This window comes from Drosophila subobscura, chromosome E (assembly GCF_008121235.1).
Source record: "Drosophila subobscura isolate 14011-0131.10 chromosome E, UCBerk_Dsub_1.0, whole genome shotgun sequence".
Lineage (NCBI taxonomy): Eukaryota > Metazoa > Arthropoda > Insecta > Diptera > Drosophilidae > Drosophila > Drosophila subobscura.
In genome coordinates this window covers 14228476-14248181 of record NC_048531.1, presented here as the reverse complement: position 1 = coordinate 14248181, position 19706 = coordinate 14228476, and the positions used below count along the sequence as shown (strand labels likewise).

Genomic DNA, 19706 nt, shown 5'->3' with positions numbered 1-19706 from the left:
TCACGCCAGCAGCCAGCTAGAAGCTCTCTCTCGCTCTCTCTCCCTCTGTCAAAGCTGTCAGCCAGGATTGCAACAAGAGAGAGATAGAGAGAAAGCGAGGGGGAGCCCTAAGCTCTGGCGCGTGTTGCACTCATACAAGCAGACCAGTCGCCCTCTCTCTCTATGATTTATTGCAAGGTTACAGTAAACAAGAGGAAAAAGCATGGGCTGGGTCAGGGAATACCCTGCCAGAATGATCGTTACCATGAAAACTATGAAAAAGAGATGCAATCTGGAAGGTTTTACAGTAAAAAAACATTCTAGAGACTCAGAAAAATGTCAAACCCTTTGCCAGAGCATAACTAGAAAACTTTCCGATACATTTTCTGCTGTAAATTGCAGCTGCAGCATGTGTCCAATGTTGACTTGTGGATTTGAGTTGAATTCCCTTCATTCTGTCTATTTGTTGTCCATTTTGCACAGGAAACTGTTATCGATAGAGGGAAGGCGTGCCCAAGGCCATGCCTGTGGTGCACATGCCACGGGGACGGGACTTCTGTTTAGTATGCAACAATCGATTGCTGGGGTACGCTGTCTGTCAGGTTGCATCATGATCTATCACCCTGGAGGATGCCAAAACATACGTTCGACTACGAATATAATTTACGAGTGCACTCGTGTACTCGTGAATAAAAATGGAACGTTTCTGGTGCCAGGCAACAACGCCTCAAATTGTCACTTGGAATGAAATAATGTCACGCATGTCAGCATAAATCACGAATTATAATAATAATCACATGTAGCATGAATAAAATGAGAGGTACAGTGCGTTTCATGGGTATAAGAGAGAAGGGGAGAGAGAGTTGTTGCAGTTATAAATGATGAATGATGGAAAAAATGTAACTTGATCAATTGAAAGCGTTCACAGCTCAGCCCTACACTTATTTGATATATTTAGCTGCCTGAAACGCACTGTACACCTGCATACGCGTCTCGTCTATAGCTCACAAGAAACTGGCAGACGGCAGCTGCCAGCATCAGTAAATTATTTTAATCAAATTCCAGACACACAGCTAAATATCCATTCCATTCCATTCCATTCAGCTGTGGAGCATTGCCTGGCTGCCTGTCGTCTGACTCTGGACAGAATCATTCAGAGATCTCCAGCGAGGTGGGAATGAGGCACTCAATGGGGAGTCCAAGCTAGCTTTATGTACATTTCACCTTCCCCTCCCCCTGCCTGTAGTTTGGCATATTGCGGTTTTTATGCTTTTATTTGTTGTTTTGCATTTTATTCAACTTTATTTATTTTTATTATTTTTTTTCGTAGACAGGCCACGTCAAGTGTCGGTGGCAATTTTCAAATTCAATTTGCATTTCGCATTTAAGCTCAGTCTTGGCTCTGGGGTCTGGCTTTTTGGCACGAGAAACGTGAACAAATAATAAAGAATTTTTAATGCTTTGGCAAGTCGCATGACTCCCATGAATGAATTTCGCAAAATTATCAGGCGCTCAGCTCAACACTCTTCCTGCAGTGGAAAATGCAAATTTGTTTGGGGGAAATTGCACGCTAGACAAGCACGAAACTTACACTACAGTCAGTCAAGGTTTTTGGGGGGAAAATGTGGTGGAAAACACACATTTGAAAATGTGTTAAACTACAAAATGAGCTGCGGGATTGTTGCTAATTTCCAGTCAATGAATCGAATTGGGTTTCGTTTATCAATGGAACGACCTTCTAGACACAGAACAGGAACTAGATTTGAATGCTCTTTCCACTTTAAACATGATAATTAATGAAATAATCTTTGTTTATTTTCAGGTGAGTTATCGTTCAGATCAGTCGTTGCTCTTGGCATTAAACCTCCAATTATATTATGTTAATATCTGCTGGAATGGTAAGTGCTGCAATAAAAGAATTTATGAGAACAAAAGTCAAGGAAATGTGGAAAATAAAATACAAGTGTCGATCGATTGATGACGGAGGTCGGTCCTCCAGTGTCTGTGTCCAATGGCGCCAAAAACTATATTGATAAGACAGGGAAATGCATTAGAGGCGGCCTGTGGAGCAGGGGCATAGATAAGCTAAGTCCATTGTCTATTTTGATATGAATTCCACAGTCAAGACTGGAATTTAAAGTGCATTTTGGTGCATTGAGTGCAACATTGTGTGATTGTGGGAGAAATGTCTACTATTATACTACTTAATGGTATTTCTATCTTCTCTCTTTGATTTAGGGCATGTAAATATATTTCCAGTATAGAATTAAGAGCTAAATTGTGGGATCCATTATCGATTACCTTGGGAGTATTTCCCAAAATATTATTTCGCCATTTTAATGGCATTCTCCACTTTCATTAAATGCCAATATATCCCACTGTGCCATGTGCGACCTTCCACCACCCATTTAAGGTTCGCTTATGTACTGGAGAATATATATTTACTTCTATGTATTTACTGGCACGCTCTTGTTGGACAACTCCCTGCAATGTACCCTGCCCAACGTGGCCCCCGCCCGCCACAGCTCTTGCACTGACTCTGCTGTCCGCCAGTGCCCCACCATTACATTGCATTACCCATTCATAGACGCTTATCGGGAAACAACCACCGATATACACCATACCCCACCGACTATTTGACTATTTGCCCACACGGTCGCTTGGTCTGTCGTTCGGTCGTTCGGTCGCTCGGTCGTTGGGTGTCTTTCGGTCTTTGTGCGGTTCCTTGGCCCACGACAACTACGACGACGAGCGCTGCGGCCTCAGCCCACTTTTGATGTCATGGCTCCCTTTTTGCCTTTCCCTCTTACTCTTACTCTCGCTGTCGCTGTCGCTGTCGCTCTCTCTCTCTCTTTCTCTCTCTCTCTCTGGTTCTCTGTCGCGTGGCTTTGACTACCTCAACGGCAACAGAGAAAAAGCCGCCGCGCCACTGAACGACATTAAACCTGACTTTGCGATTGCCTCCTCTTGCCCGTCTACATCTTGCGCTGTGTTGTGGCACGGCGCCCGATTCAAAGTCAAAATCATACCCGAACCGAACCAAACCGACTGCAAGCCGAACCCGTGTCGAAACCTCACCGAACCCGCTACGAATCCGCGCCAAACAAGGCAAACCAGACTGGCAAAAGAAAATCCAACAAATTATTATCATGTCCATGCCTATGTCGGGGGGTCCACATACATACACATCTACATACATGCTGTGCAGAGTGGAGCGTGGAGCTAATGGGGGGATTGAAATGCAGTGGAGTGGTGCATGCTGCATGATGGTGGTGGTGTTGGTGGTGCTGGTGCAGGTCTGTCTATGGGCAAAACTACAGCCATGAGGCAGCAGGCGGCAGCACCAACCAATGTCTCTCGTTGTTGGGGTCTCTCGTTCAGTGGATTTGTGTGTCTTCGCATAAATTTTGCAGCTTGTACGACAGGCATGTAGACAAGTTTTTCTTTCTTTTTTTTTCTCCTCTTTCTTTGGCTCTTGCTCTTGGTTTGGCTGTTTTCTAGCCCAGGCTACGAGTACTACGAGTGTGCACAGATACACAGATAGCTGGAGTGTGGTGTAAAGATACAGATATGTACATAATGTGTCTGTGAGTTGTAAGCTATCAGCAATGGGTGGTATTTATACAGAGAAGGTGTTGTTTTCCACCAGAAGCAAGAAAATCTGTGGTGTGAACTACATACATATGTACATACATAGGTCTAGACTCTAGAGCCAGAACTTTACATTTTCTGAAATTTCCTTTAGTGAAAAAAACTGCTCTTTAAAAGTGTCTCTTTGCATCAAAATTGTATTTAAATTCAAGCGAGGTGCAAGGAATAAACGAAATTGTAGCTGCCCTCACACTACAGGGTATGCACAGTGCCATACACTAATGTACGCACATACTTGTGTATGTAAATCTCTTTCCACTTTTCTCAGTTTCCTCTTTGCTCGTCTATTTCTCTATTTCTATTTATCTTTTCTGCCGGCGAGAACTACCCCAACAAACGGCGTGCACACGACTTCCTCCCTCCCTGCCTCCCCCGCAGCTAGACAAACTAGACAAACGCTCTCTCTCACACACACATGCACACAAGTGTAGAAGCACACACCGATACACTGACTGTTGCACTCACACCCAAAGCAATTTGTTCCACTGTACTACTGAACTGACGGAGGAGAGTGAGTCGAGTCGAGTCGAGTCGTTTGGCAGTCGGCCAAGAAGCGTCAAAAGGGTGTGTGTGGGTGGGTTTAGAGAAGGGAAAAGGCATGGTAAGGGGGTGGGAGTGGGAGTGTTGCCTGGTGGGTGTGGGTGTGGGCGCGGTGGGCGTGGGAGCGAGAGAGCCAGAATCTGTGGCAGACATATCATAGAATGCAGAAGGCTCTGGACGGCAGCTGTATTTGTATGGATAAACAAACACAAACAGAAAGCCAGAGACAGAGAGAGAGACATACAGTGAGAGAATATTCATAGAGAGAACGAGCACCCTTCCCACACCCTCCCCCGCTGTGGGGCACACACTACTCAGCTGTCATTGTTGATATTTTGTGTTTTCAATCTTGAACTCTTTGTGGTTCAATGTGGTGTCTAGCCGCCAAAAACGAGAGTGGGAGAGAGAGAGCGAGCGAGCATAGACTGTGGTGAGTTTCTCTCTGCCTCTCTCTGCCTCTCTCTGCCCGCGCTCAATGTCCCTTCTTGTCTTCTATTGAAGATACTTTGCCGGCTTTTCTATGCGTATGCGTACAGAGAGAGAGAGAGAGAGCGAGAGATTGCAGTTGCTCTCTATTGCATTCTACACTTGAACTTGCCTCACACACATGCACACACAGCCAGACAGCAGTCAGGTGGAGATGGAGGAGAGTGGAGACCGAACAGAGCGATAGAGAGAGAGAGAGAGCGTGTATCTGTATCTCGCTTTGCATTTACTTTTTAACCACAATGTATTGGAAATGTGCAATTTATACGCCGCCCAACAGACGACGACGGTCAATCGCTATACAAATATACAGACAGAAATGAACAAACACAGGCAAACACTCACGTACACGTACGCGTAGATACATTCTGTATCTGTGTTGTTGTTGTTGCTGTTGTTATTGTTATTACTTTTACTGTTGTTGCATGACTTTTGTTGATCTCCTGGTGGCTGCCTTTCCATCAATTACGTCTCATTCGATGTTCAATTCTTTCTTGTGTACCCCTCTCTCTCCCCCCTCTGCCCAAGGCAGAAAATTTCATTTTCCTTTGCTGTGTGTTGTTTTCCCTATCTGTTCGAACATATCGAATTGGAATTGTTCCAATTTAGTGAGGTCTGCAAAGGATTCTATGGCCAGGGTTGTGTTTCCATTCATTGCCCAAGAATTATTGAGTTAAAAATTTAACTTTAGGGCAGGTGCAAGGAACAATTTATGGATGAGTTTCTTGGGCAGCTTCTGGGATGAGCAATACAGAGTAGGCACAATGGAAAGTGCTGATTTGCTGGCGTCTTTCTAATCTCTTGACATAATTAGCCTCTTCTAACGACCATTGTGTACTTCACAAATCTTCTCATAAGCTCTGAGAATTTCAAAGAATTAAAGCAAATGCATTGTAAATTGTTCATTTTAAGCTCGGAAAAGTGGTTCCACTATTATTCAAGTGTTATTAGATGGTATTTTGGAGAATTAGTCCAAGGAACACGCTGAAACTGCTCTAGAGTTTTCCCTAAACACTTGCACAACACCATAAATGCCTTCTAAATCTCTTAAATTGTTAAATTGCCATCAAAAGTTTGCTAAAATTTATAATTTTAACTTACATATATGTAAATGCTCTCAACTTTAGTGATCTACCAATTCTACCTCTGAAACTTTTGATTCACATTTCGCTAGCTTTTGCGCCACTGTGCCAGCGTACATTTCGAATGTACGTGTGAATTTGCACTTGTGCACCCGAAACAGCGACAGCAACGACAGCGACAACAACAACAGCCAACGAAAAACCGACGAAAAAAAGAAGAGGAATACAAAAACAACAGAAAAGTGAAGAAGAAACGATAGAAAACAGACAAAAAATACAATAAATGAAGGCAACTAAAGGAAAGCGACACGAACACACACACACACATGTAGGTCCAGAGCGGCAGAGAGTAAACACACAAAGAGAGACAGAGAGAGAGAGAGAGAGCGTAGGGCAAAAAGTGTCTCACGATTGCATCGGCATTTTTCATTCAAGCCTGAGAGGGAGAGATACTCTCGTGAGTATCTGTGTGTGTGGGTTGCGTTTCACATTTAACTTTAGCGTTGATTCCGTTTTCGACTTTTACTCTCGCGCTGTCTCTCTCTTGCTGTCGTGTGTGTGTGTGTGTGAGTGTGAGTGCCTGTGGTGGTGGTGTGTTTCGTGGTGAATTTGTTGCAGACGTGTTTTGGTGGCGTTGAGACATTCCGTTCATTTCGCTCTTGGAGTTGTTTTTTGGATTTTGTTATTAACGGTTCTCGTCCGCACGGTTGGCTCGCTCGATTCGATCGTCCGCTCGTCTCCGTTCGTGCGCTCGTTTGTCCGCTGTTTGTGTTTTGCTTTCAAATTTACATAAAACATAAAATAAAACATAAAAATATTACCAAACGAAACAAAAAGGAAAATTAAGAAATATAAAGAAAGGTTTCCCCCGCCCCTCATCCACCCAACACACACAAATAAAGAAAAAAGAAAAAGAAAAAATGAAGTATAAAAACCAAATGTTGCATCGCCTATAGTATCTATGAGAAGTTGTTAAAAGAGAGATCGATCCCCATATAAAATCCCGCAAATATCCCGTTAAAATCCCCACAACAAGTGCAATTCGAAAGAAAAGTGCAAAACGCATTGTAGCTGAGAACCAAAACCACAAATCATACGAAAGAGAGAGAGAGAAAAAGTGTATTATATTTCTTAAAATATATATTCATATTTGTATAGATATTATATATAGAAGTGGCTGCAAACAAAGTGCAAACAAATCGTGAAGACACATCCTCAGCAGAGAGAGAGAGAGAAGAGAAGAGAACTCTTGTTATTCGGACATCAAGGATGTCTCTGACGCGCGTGTGAGTGTCCAGTCTCAGCATTCGCAAGGGATCATCCCCCCAAGTTACAATCGTGTGGAAATCCCATTGAAATTCGTATGAAATAGAAGTGTGAATAAAATACAACCAATTGGATTATCTTTCATGGATATCTGTGGATTAGTAGCTGAATTGGCGCACTATATAGATGCATATGGTGAGTGGACACACAAATGGGAAATAGATCCCAAGAACCAACTCGTTTTCCTTAACAACAACAACAACAACAACATTTTGTGGTCCACTGAAAGAAAGAATGAAAAGTCCCTTTGCAACGCAACAAGTTCTCGAATTTTGGGTAAAAGTCACATAAATCTGTTTGTTTTCTTTTGGAAAAATCTAATGTGTTTGCGGCTGGCTTGTCTTGACTCACTTGTCACCTCATTTTCCATTTACCATTTACCATTTCCCTTTCGGTGCAGAAATAACATGTGCGGCAGTTTTCAATGCCAAGATACACACAGTACACACAGCGTATGTAGATACGTAGATACAACACACCATTATGATGTACCAAAAGATACACATGTTACCCTGTACATTCGATTGGTAACACATTAATTATTGTCATGACAACTGACAGGCGGCCAATTAAAGGCCCAACACCGACCGAAAATTGTAAATTTTTCTGCGTAAACATCAAAATAAATATATTTATGCTGCGGAGTCTGAAGGGGGGAATCACTTGACTGTGTAATTGGAATGCTGAAAATATGCTTGGGGAAACACGAGTATGTATTACTGTGTGCGGATACATTCATAAATTCAAGTGGGCATTGGTTTTCCTTTTTGGAATTCGATTTACTCCTCTGATTTACGCAAATGTTCTTCTTCGGTTGATGATGTTCAATGTGGTGTAAACAATTTATTTGTCAAGTGAGTAAATTGAAGTGGCAGGATTGGGAACAAATATCAATCCGGGATTCGGTTAATTGGTTCTGGGAAATACAAATTGAATGGTGGAAGCCTTTTTTGATGGCAATTTGATTGAAATTTAAGTCAGTCTCACACGTTACATTGTGCAAATGTGGAATTACATATAGAAATATATTCAATGCATTTGGAAATGTGTGAAAGTTTTAGCCAGAAAACTTTGTGGTCAGTCCCAGATCCGATTCTGTTTTTTTTTCATCACTCTTTATATTTTTTTTGCCGGTTCTAATTAGTCTAGTTCTATCTAATTCTCTTTTTTGTGCACATAAAGCCTAGTTTATGGAAGGACATGTATTAGATTTATCAAAAAAACCTAAAAAAAAAGTGCCTAATGCCTTTGGGTTTCAATTTTTGCTTCAGGCACTGCCTAACTTCAGGCGACTAATGAGGCATTAGGTAACAGCGGCACAGGCCCCAAGTCTGCGTCCCCACATTAGTTTAGACTCTCCCACAATTAATTTGCTGCCCCTGCCCCTGGGAGGAGGCGGCCACCCATTTCCTGGGCGGCTTTTTCTCCTGGTTAAAGTTTCGTCTTCTGCTTGGCTTTTCTTTCCGCCGGTTCTCTCGTGTTTTTTTTTGCACATTATTCTCGCTATTTCTCTTTTGCTACAATTTCTGGACACTACGAAAAAAAGTTACTTGTTTCCTATGGAGTCGGTCGGTCGGTCGGTTGGCGTAGTCGTCGTCATCGTCATCGTCTTCGTGGCTGTTGTTTTTCTTTTTTGTGTGTGTTTTATGGTACATTAAAGTTGGCAAAATGGCAAATTTTAATGCGATTTTATGCAAATACGAGGTATAAAGACTCATGTACGAGCGAACCAACTTGGAGCACATTCCATGTCATGTTCTGTGGGCCCTCTGCACTACCCATGAGTATTCCAAGGCGGGTAACCAGACGGCACATCATTATTATATGGCACTCGGATGTTGTTTATGTAGTTATTTTGGTGGCTTCTTTTTTTTTTGCGACTTTCTATGGGTTTCTACAGAATTACAGCAAACCAAATGCAAGTTTTCTCATGTAATAAAAAGAGTTTAATTTGGAAAATGTAAAGAAAATGAATAAGAACAGATAAATATTCATTGTAATGAGATCTAAACACATTTTGGTAATGCTTAAGAGTGGAAAAATTTATTTCAAGCACACTTGAAAAATTTTCCTCTTAATAGAGGTTTTACGTTTATTTTTAGCCACACCCAATAAACGCTATAATGTTGCAATTACAACGCTCTAATGGCACAATTAATAGTCTTTCCATAACCATTTACAAAGTGTGTGAAACATGCAATGCCATTAAGCGGCAGGTTCTGGCAACAGGTGAGAGAGAGAGAGAGACTACCAGCCAGACACCTGCCCAGACTCACGCAGGTTCAATGTAACCGTCTCAGCCGACACCCACCAAACGGATCGATACGTTGGTCTCCTCCAGACGCGGACTGGGTCATGAGTCACATGGAGTGTTGCACAGCCTCCACCTACCTGTGTGTGAGGTTGGTGGTCTCCCCCTTTGGATGAGTCCATTGTTCGCTCCTCTAAACGTTTGTCTGCCGTCCGGCAATTGCATTGAGTGCGTTATCATGTCAGTCGTTTTGCTGCTCGGAGTTCCCTGTCCGCTGCTCCGAGTTCTCCGCTGGCGGAGGAAAGCCCCCACTCATTTTTCTCGCCCTCCCGCGCTGTAATTAACACTGACTTGCCATATAGCAGCGTCCCGAAGCACCAAGCTGGGGCAACCAGTTTAGTTTTTCTCTTTAGCTCTGACTTTCACATGCTGCAGAAAAGGAAAAAAAAAAGCAAAACCTGAGCTGTCGACAGACACTTTCGCAGACAATTGCCGATGACGCTCGGCTCACGCTGATGATGTTCATGATGATGTAGATTTTGCCATGACTTTCCACAGTTTTCCTAGTAGCTGTTACAATTTTATTGTTGCTTTCCGATTAGCCGTGCAATGTGAAAAGACAGCAAATAGCTTTTTCTTTTGCACAGCGTCAGAGCTGGAGAAGACGTTGGAGGAGGAGTCGGAGTAGCAGCAGCTCCATCTCCATGTATGGTAATGACCTCGTCTGTGTCTCTTTTTATTGCTAAATCAATGCTAAAACATTTATGATTGATACCAAAACAAACGACAGTATTTGCAATGCTATTAATTGAGTGGAGTCTGTGTCCAACTGCAGATCAAGGTCTGAGCAATATTTATGTGGATACAATTGCCCAAAAGAAATGTCTACCAGTCTTCGAAAAAAAAACGATATATATTTGTGTATCTACAGATCGTTAAAGGTCATTCGATCGTCTAGAGATGCGTATGCAAATGCGTCTATCGATTATGTATGCAAATCGATAGAACGAGAATGAGATGAAGAGAAGAGAAGAGACACAACCGGAAAAGGAAATGATTGCAGACCTCAACCAGTTGTGTGTGTTTTGCCTTCTGCTAGTATCTTAATATTCGTATTATTATTATTATTTATACCTCTTTTTATTGATAGCTGTTCGGCGCCTCAAGGCTGCCCTGCCTGCCTGCCTGCCTGCCGGCGATTGTCTTTGGCTTGTTTTGCTTCTCAAAGTCTATCTATGAGATACGTATTACCCGCAGCTCTAAATTGCTGTTGTCTTCAGCTTCCCCCTCTGCTCGAACATTTGTTGGATTTTTTATTAATTTTAGGCTGGCGGTGGGGCATCCAATTGAGACGCGTGCCATGTCACATATTTTTCGATTCTTTTTTTTCAAACATTTTTTCTAATTTTTTGTTGAGTGCTGGAAAAGCCTGAAAAGCATGAAACAAAGCGCTATAAATCTTTGCCGGACTGTGGGTTTTGGGCATTAAAAATAAGTTTCTTTTTATTTGCTTTTATTGCTAATTGATTTTGTGGTGGCACAGATCTGCCTGGGAAGAAAAACAGCTGGAGAAGGGAAAGAAAAACGAAGATTGGTATGGGGAGTGGGTGGGTGGAGAGCTGCTTTATAGAGTGCTCTGTGGGATTATGATTATCCTAATGGAAGATGCTCATTGGAAGTTCTTAAGCGGAGATTTTCATAAACAAAATTCGTTAAATTGTGAAAGACCCGCCACCTGCCTTTGTCTTTTAGCCAATATATTGGATATGTGTCAATTGAATGGCACCATTTCTCATGTTTAAGCAAATCAGCAAACCCCCCACCCAGATAAAGAAGAAAACCAAAAACCAACAAACGAAATCAAGTCGAAACGACAACGACAACAAAATTCGCGGAAAAGCAAAAGCGCAACCAGTTTTTGGGTTCAAAGAGAGGCCGAGCAAAGAGAGAGAGAGAGAGAGAAACCACCGTTAAGTTGTCAGCAGCATTGGGGTTTGCCCCACACGACCATGTATCAGAGTAACTCTGTATATCTTTTATATACATATTTAGCTTTATTTGCGGTTACCTTTTTGCACGTCAATCAGGGGAGATCCAAAAGCAAACCAAAGCGAAAAAAAATAAAAGTTACGGCCCTAAAAAATGGGGTCATCTGTTGATTGGGAAGCGGATCCTTCTTTGAGTGAGTTTTCCTTTGAAAAGTTGGCTCAAATATTAATGAAAACTGCTTACAGATATTCCAGAGATACATATTTATACTTTTAGTGCCATTATCTATGGGAAAAGACTTAAATCTGGCTGTCATCGAGATGCTCCCAGCAATCTCTCTCATTTAAAATAGTTCCGCCTTGCATTTAAGAGTATTTCCCTCAGTATATCATATCATATCATGTCATACACTCTCTTGATGACCATCATTAGGAAAAAGAGTTCTTTCCGCGCTTCCATTTGTTCTCAAACCCCATGGCGTTTTTCTCTTCTATTTTTCTTGCGCTGAACATTAGTTGAAGTCTTTTTTGGGTGGGCTCCGCAGGTCCATTATCTTTCGGTTTACTTTGGCATTATATGCATGAGAGTGTGTGTGTGTGTGTGTGTGGATGAGTGTGAATTGGTGGGGGTTCTTATGGGACTGTGTCGCATATGTTTCAGGCTGTTGCGTTTGTCCCCCTTCCCGCCGTTTGCCCTGAGCGAGCTGCCAACAGCAAATGGAAATCACGCGGCGCGGCGCTTGGCTCCTCTCTCTCTCTCCCCCTCTGTGCTACGTGCATGGAAATAACAGCAGGAAATTAAAAGGATCCGTAGTCCCCATATACATATGTACATACATATGTACATATGTATACCATCCATTCAGAAAGTGTGTTTGTGTGTTCGTAGGCCTATTATGAAACCTTCTGGACAAGCCAGCAGCGGATATTAAATTGTTTTCGCTCCACAAGACCCCCACTACTCCGTATTGCCATCCCAACTCCCTCTTTGCCCTTCCCTTCCCATTTCCCTTGCCAGTGTGGCGTGTACAACAATTGTTGTCGTTGTCGCACAGTTAATAAAGTTTATTGCATTCGGGAGAGGAGACTCTCGTTAGGTATTGTGTATAAAAAGTAGGAGGAGTTGGGTCCTCCCCAACTATTCTCGTTGTCGGTGGTCGCGTGCAAGTCATTGACATACTTCCATGCGAGTGGAGCCCTTCCGTAGGGGACAGCACTATGCACGCGTACGTAACTCTAGTATGGATGTCCAGGGGTCAGGCCATGTTTGAGGGTCAAATGTGGGCTAAAGTGTCCAGCTAATTTGTGGAAGGAATCTCGCCACAAACGGACATGTTTTCGAAGTTAAAACTAGAACTTAAACTGCATAAATATAAGGTTTAAGCTAAGAGTTTGTGGAAAGCATCTCTGGGAGTGGCATTCAGGAGTTTTTTGCAACCAAAAATCTATCTGTAAGCAATTCCCATGCTGTTTATTCGAGTTAATTGAGCGCAGATCCAAAAAGCAGATGTTATCGGAACCGTGTAATATTATGTGAACTTTTCAATGGGATTTATCCACAAACATTCGAGGGGAAGTTTACCTGTTGAATGCTGTAACCGGTGTACATGTGTGCATCACTTTTATTATGTATTACGGCGCCTATAAATAGAAGGTTTCCCTGTCCCAGCCCCCGCGCCAATGCGTCCATCATTTCAGGCGTAACAAATTCTTCTTTTTCTTGTGTTTTGTTTTTCTTACGTTCTTCCACTTCCCTTACACTCCCAAGACACACAGAGAGGGGGGAGAGAGAGAGTGAGTGTGCGATGGGTAGGGGTAGGAGAAAGGTCTAGTCATCTGAGTCGCTCTGCCGTGTTCTACCATTTGACTTTCCGACTTTTAGACTCTTTTTCTTTCCTTGTGTACCTTTTTGTTTGTAATTTAGCTTTTGCCTCCAGAAGCCACGGAACAGAACAAAAACAAGCAAGAGAAACAAAACAACACCAACAAAAAAGTAAAAATGAGCAAAACGCAACAGAGAGAAGAACATCAGCAGCGGCAACAGGCAAGACAGACAGACGGAGACACGCAAAGCAAAAAGGCTATAAAAATGCCTTAAATGTCGTTTATACATACATATCGCATATCGCATCTTACATATGAACATGTGTATATAATACATACATAGGTATCTGTATCTGTATATCCAATATACGCGCTTTATTCTCTGCTCTTTCTTCGGGTCGCGCTGATGTTTTTCAGAAATATTTTTGTAGACAACAAAAGCAAGCAAGAACCTCTAAGCCAAAGACAAGGATACACTGCAATTGGTGACAATTGACTTTTGGGTGATAATTAACTATAAAAGTTTCAGCATTTAGCCACAAATTAGATCAAAGTTAAGGCTGAAACATGCCCCAAATCGCTGCAGTTCTTTCTGCCAATCCACAATAAACAAAACTCTGCTGCTGCATTTGCCAACCTCGTCTGGTAGCGCTCATATCCTGCCGTAAGGGTATTTAAATAAACTTAAGAACAACCTGTTTGCATTGTTTTTGTGCTCAGCGGCCGCGGCAGTGACAGCGACCGAGCGACAGGTTTTTTTTTTGTGTAAAAACTTAATGCGGGCCAAAATCTCAGTTCAGGCCGACCTGCCGCCTCTCCCTTCAAGCAGCCGCCCCACACCGCTCGCAGGGTGGAATTTGAAAGCTTAGACTAGTCTCTCTTCTGCTGCTGCTGGCTTCCCCCTGCCCTGCCGCTCTACGCTGCTGCTTCTTCCCCCATGTGGATCGTGATTCTTTTCGATTTTGTTCTAAGCTTCGCTCTCTCGCTCTCTGATTCTCACTCTGCGTCAAGCTGTGTGCGCTGTGGTGGTCAGAGGGAGATGGAAAGAAACCAGTTTTTGGCGCTTCACTTAACAAACTTTTGCTTTATTATCTTCGGGCCCTCTCACTCGCACAGCCACAGTGCCGGTCTTTTAATGGATCTTTGGATGGCGCAGTGGAAAGGGGAAGGGTGAGCCGGGCAACCTGCTCTCAGAGCTGGAACTGTCGATCGATTCGTCTGTCCCTCAAATGATTCACCTGTAAAAAGTCGCGCATGAGTCAAAACCTGTACTACAGTGTGGTACACATGTGTATCATCGAAACTGCATTGCAAACCGAAACGAAATGCGAAATTCTTCTCGTACTCTCAAAGTCACAGACAGAGGCAGAGCTCCTCCACTGACCTAGACCATGACTAATCGCTGAGCAATTGTCATTGCGCTTTACGATGTAAACTACTCGTTTCAGTTGCATTAAATATTTATGCGCTACATTTCGCTCTTCGATGAACTTTCCCCTAATTAAATGTCTTTCAATTAGCTGCTTTCCAAATGAGAAAATTGTGGAATGGTATTGCCAGGGGAATGGATTGCAATCGATGGGGAATGGCGACATTAATGTCAGGTTAACTAATGCCAATGATTTGGGTTTGATTAAATGCAAGTGAATAAAGGATTAGACTAGGTAAGCCGCCAAATACTCTTTGCTAATGATAGAACTTGGGAATTTCCCCAATAACGCTGTTCCTGTAACGAACTATCCGCTGTTTGCGCTTGTCCCTCCACTTTGTTTGCGTTAAACACGAAGTGGACATTGAGAATAGAGAGAGAGAGAGAGAGAGAGAAGGGAATGGGCAAACAGAAATGATTGTCAAGGCATTTAGATAAGTGAGCAAGACAAGTGTACAAATAAAGTTCCCAACGATAGGGAAATAAAATGGATTGGCTTGTCCGTCCCCAGAGGAAGTGAAAAATGTTTACTCTCTGCGCCGCTGCCGAATGATGGATAGACGACAGATGCAAACCAGAGCCAGATTTCATGGAAATTCGAGAACACAAACAACAAGCGGATAGACAATCAATTTTGGCGACATTTAACTTGATCTCGTGGGTCCATAAATTCCCTCCCGTAGATTAATTGTTGCGAATAAGTGAATTAATAGTTACTCATATGCATATGACCATAAATTCGCACAAGAGAGCCGGAGAGTTGGTAGAAGAGTTGTGTCTGTTCTATCAGAAGTTTGCAATCTTTGCGGAGTTGTTCCCAGTTGGTTACCGGGAAACAGAGATACAAAGATACGAAGCGGAACATGTGTCGACGCTGTTGATGGTTGATCTATTATAAGAATTAGGTATTCCTTTTCGTCTAGGTTTCGGTGTGGTTTTCGGCTCGGGTTTGGTTTTGCTTTTGCTTGGGGGCATAGCTGAACTGAACTCGTCGCGTTCAAGGTAAAGCGAAAATTTGCAATTAAATGAAATGAAAATTTCATGAGCTCTTCTTGCCCCCTCAGCGCTCAGGTGCGTTGAACCTGTCTCTAGTACCTACTCTTTCAGTGTGACCATAAAATGTTGTGCAGCAAATGGAAAGAAAACGGGTTCGGTTTCAGATTTGAGGAACATTTCCGTAGACTCATTTCGGGCCTCTCTCTTTACCACCCCAACCGACTCTCTATTGCAGCTTTCGATTGTTCAGAGTATTAAATGAGGAGGAAGGCCCGCGAAGATGTATTTTGAACGCAAACAGGTGCGCAAAAAATACTAGAAAAACTACCAGGAGGTACCCAACGAGGTACAGCAGAGGAGCAAAGAACGAAGGAACAGAGGAAGTGCAGAGCGCTGAAAGCCTGAAACTCAAAATCCATTGAGTCGGGCGCACACCAAAAAGCAGGAGGTAGCCGGAGACTTCGAACTCCACCTCGAACTCCTGCCAGAAGGAGCTGTAGAAGAAGGCTAAGCCTTTCTCCTTTTCTTTTTATTGGACCATTTGCCAGGGACAAGTCGCTTGTCCCCAGCCACATAGAGCGTGCAAGGATAACGGCCACAAAACGGCGACCGTCGGCTACCAAACGATGATGAAACGACGCTGGTCGAACAACGGGGGCTTCCTGCGCGTGCCGGAGGAGTCTTCCTCGGAGGTGACATCCTCCTCCAACGGCCTCGTGCTGCCCTCCGGCGTCAACATGTCCCCCTCGTCCCTGGACTCGCACGACTACTGCGACCAGGATCTCTGGCTCTGCGGCAACGACGGCCAATATGGCAACAGCAACGGCAGCGGTGTCGCTCTCGGTGTCGCCCAGCAGCTGCAGCAGCAGCAGCAGCAGCAACAGCAGCAACAACAACAGCAGAGCGTCATCACGCTGGCGATGCACAACTGCTCCAGCACCCTGCCCGCCCAGACCACCATCATTCCCATCAACAATGGCTCCACGAATGGCTCCAATGGGAATGGCCACTATGTGCCAGGTGCCACCAATCTGGGCGCCCTGGCCAACGGCCTCGGCCTGGTCAATGGCGGAGGGCTGGTCAACGGAATGCAACAGCAACAGCAGCAGCAGCAACAACAGCAGCAGATGCAGAATGGACACGGTCTCATCAATTCCACAACGCCCTCGACCACGACACCGCTGCACTTGCAACAGAACGGTCTCGGTGTCGGTGTCGGAGGAGGCGTCAATGGAATGAACCTAAATTCGCATCTTCACACAAATGGCAATTCGAATGGCCTTCTCGGAGGCGGCAACATCGGTGTCGGCATCGGTGGCATAGTTGGTGTCGGAGCAGGAGGCGGTGGCATGGGCATGGCCATGCAGCATACACCGCGCAGTGATTCAGCAAATTCCATTTCATCAGGTGAGTTCCCCTATAGGGTTCTATGTGGAAGGAAACTTATTTAAATAATACCGAAGTTTTCTTACAAATATAATCCGAAAGTTTTTCAGCAAAAACGGAATCTTTTGAAATACAATTCCCGAAATTGTCCCTGAACTTTCTGGGTTTTTATTTTCTTAATTAAATATTTCTGCATAACTTTTCTCTCAACCAAATAACTCTAAAAACTAAATGGTATTTTTTTGGATATTTTCCCGTTCATAAATTGAGTCAAATTTGTGGTTTGATTGTGCAGGCGAATTCCACAGATTGTTTTCAGGGTTTTTCCTTTATTCATCTCCCTTTTGTTTTATTTTCGAGCGCGCTCCGGACCACGCCCATCTGTTGCAGTGCATTGCACTAATTATATTTTATTACACGAAAGAGCATTTTATGAGGCATTTTTTATGGCGTTTCTTCTGATTCCACATCTCCAAACCCCCCCAGCACTCTCTCTCTCACTCACTCTTTCTCTCATTCTGTTTCTGTTTCTCTTTGTTGAAGTGTCGAGAGGATGGATGGATGGGGGAGCAGAGTCTTCAAAGTCAGTTTTCGTATGAGGCTGAGGGGGAAGAGGGCAGTGGAGTGAAGTGCAGGGCAATCAAACCGAGTGAAGGAGGGAGGCATGTCCATGTGCATGTGCATTGTTGTTCAGTTTATCAGCCAGCGTAATGGTACACTGCACACACACACACACACACACACACTCACACACACAGACAGCAGCGAGAGAGAGAGAGAGAAAGAGACAGAGAACGAGCCATGTGCTACGGGGAGTATAAGGGCGGTTTTAGTGGCTGTTGCTCTTGCTGTTGCTGCTCCCGGCAGCTGAAGCGGGACTGACGACTGACTGCAGCTCGATTACGAACCTACCTCAAGTTGTTCTATATTTAGGGCCTCCCCGCAGCGAACGAGCAACCGAGTCGAAGGAATTCTTCTCCATCTTCTCCATCTTTTGCTTCTTCTTTATGCTTGTTTTTTCCCCCATCCATCCCCGGCCTCCTGCGGCTGTAACTGGCTGCAATTGTGCAGCGGTCGCCGTGACGTCATCCGGTCTCGGTCTCTGTCTCGGTCTCCGTCTCGTGGCAGCCTTCGGTTGCTGTGGAATTGACCTCGTGCCAAATGCAGTGACCGGGTAAACCAGGTCAGGTCGGGGTCAGGCTCCTGTCGGGACAGTCACTTGGACAGGGGTTGCGGGATTGCATTTGCATTTCGAACCAAATTGTGCGGATGCGTGGGAGTTCAAGGACACAGCGCAATCTGAAATCGATGCAGGCAGGAAGGCTGCCATTGCGTCTGCGACTGTGACTGTGACACAGTTTCCAAGTGTCAGCCCGGGGCAGGGTCATTAGAGTGGCAAACGAAACAGAGAGAGAGAACCAATAGGAGCTGCATTTGATGATGCAAGGGATTAAAAGCTTGAATCCTCTTTCTGAGGAGTTATTTAAGTAGGAAAAGAAAAGCAAACATTGCCAGTTCTAAATTATTTTCTTAAACTCACAAAAATCAATGAAATTTGTTTACTTTCCGCAGCATCTGTTCATCCTGCCTGGAGCTCTAAGTTAGTATTTCCTTGAAACCTTCGAGTATGTTCCATCAAACGGACTAAATTTAGGTCACACTCAAACTAGGGCATGCCTTTGATCCAGGCCAAGCGGCGGGCAAGGCAGCAACAAAACGTACCGCAAGGACAAACTGAACTGAACTTAACTGTCAATGTGCACATATGCAGCGGTCTCTCTCCCCCTCTCTGTCTCGCGCGCTACGTGCCTGTGCGAAAAGTGTGACAAGCTCAAGTACACGACCTTAGCCCCTGAAAGAGATGGCTGCTGTTGCTGTGGCTGCTGCTGCTAACTGCAGCGCAAGGCAGCAACAGCATCATGTTTGCGTGTGTGTGTGTGTGTGTGTGTGCATGTGCGTGCTCTTTGAACAACTGTTTTTTTGTTGTTTTGCTGTTACGATTCTATTCTGTTTCGTTTCTGGACATACGGGTTGTTGTTTGGTTCGGCTGCGCTGCGTTGCGTCGCTAGCTTATTTGCATTTCTTTTGTCCAACTTTCTTGGGGGTTGCTCGATATTTTTCTATGACATAATTTGTGCTGTGCCGGTGCTGTACGATGCGATACGCGTATCTGCGGGCTGTACGCGCTTCAAGCCGATCCTAAAGCTCAAGGACAGCAACAAATATAGGTGGAACGGAGCGGCGCGGCAGCGGAGCAGCAGAGTTATACAATGGCAAACAATTGAAACAAAATATACTCGGGGTAGTGCTGTTGTGCTCGTAGTATTTGTGTGAACGATAAAACCAGAACGATAACGCCAGTTGACAAGTTTTTTGCTTGTCTCTCTGACGACGACGACGACTTGCACTACGCCACACACTCTTGCAATTACCCACCTTATATCTACATGTGTGTGTGTGTGTCTGTATTCGCATGACGAAAAAATTGAGGTCAATGATTTTGTGCCGCCATTTCACAGTTGCTATCGACAATCGCGATCAGCCGAACGGCAAGCGCAGCGCAGCAGCAGAGAGCACTTCGTGTGCAAGCGAAGCGCCAAGAACCGAACGAGCGGCCGACCGTCCGAGCACCAAAACTAATGAGCGCAAAAGCGTAATTACGCTCTCCCGCTCATTGGCGCTGGTGGAGCAAAAGGGCCAGGCGGGGCGGTGCGGTGCGGTCTGGTCTGTTGACGCCCGCATTGCTCATGATCGCACTCCCAGTCTGT

At 44.2% G+C, this 19706-nt stretch overlaps 1 protein-coding gene across 3 annotated transcripts in view; it reads left to right on the top strand.

Annotated features, from left to right (window-relative positions):
- LOC117891455 (ecdysone receptor) overlaps positions 1 to 19706 on the top strand; it is an 80202-nt gene that overhangs the window by 33327 nt on the left and 27169 nt on the right. The window contains exons 1-2 of one of the 3 annotated variants that reach the window (XM_034796937.1): positions 6940 to 7199; positions 15788 to 16959. The exons of 1 other annotated variant lie outside the window; for it this stretch is intronic. In XM_034796937.1, coding sequence (XP_034652828.1) covers positions 16179 to 16959 — 781 coding nt within the window. In that variant the 5' untranslated portion in view covers positions 6940 to 7199; positions 15788 to 16178. Of the gene's footprint in view, positions 1 to 6939; positions 7200 to 15787; positions 16960 to 19706 lie in introns of those variants that run through there. One more of the 3 variants, XM_034796939.1, reaches the window with a different exon arrangement.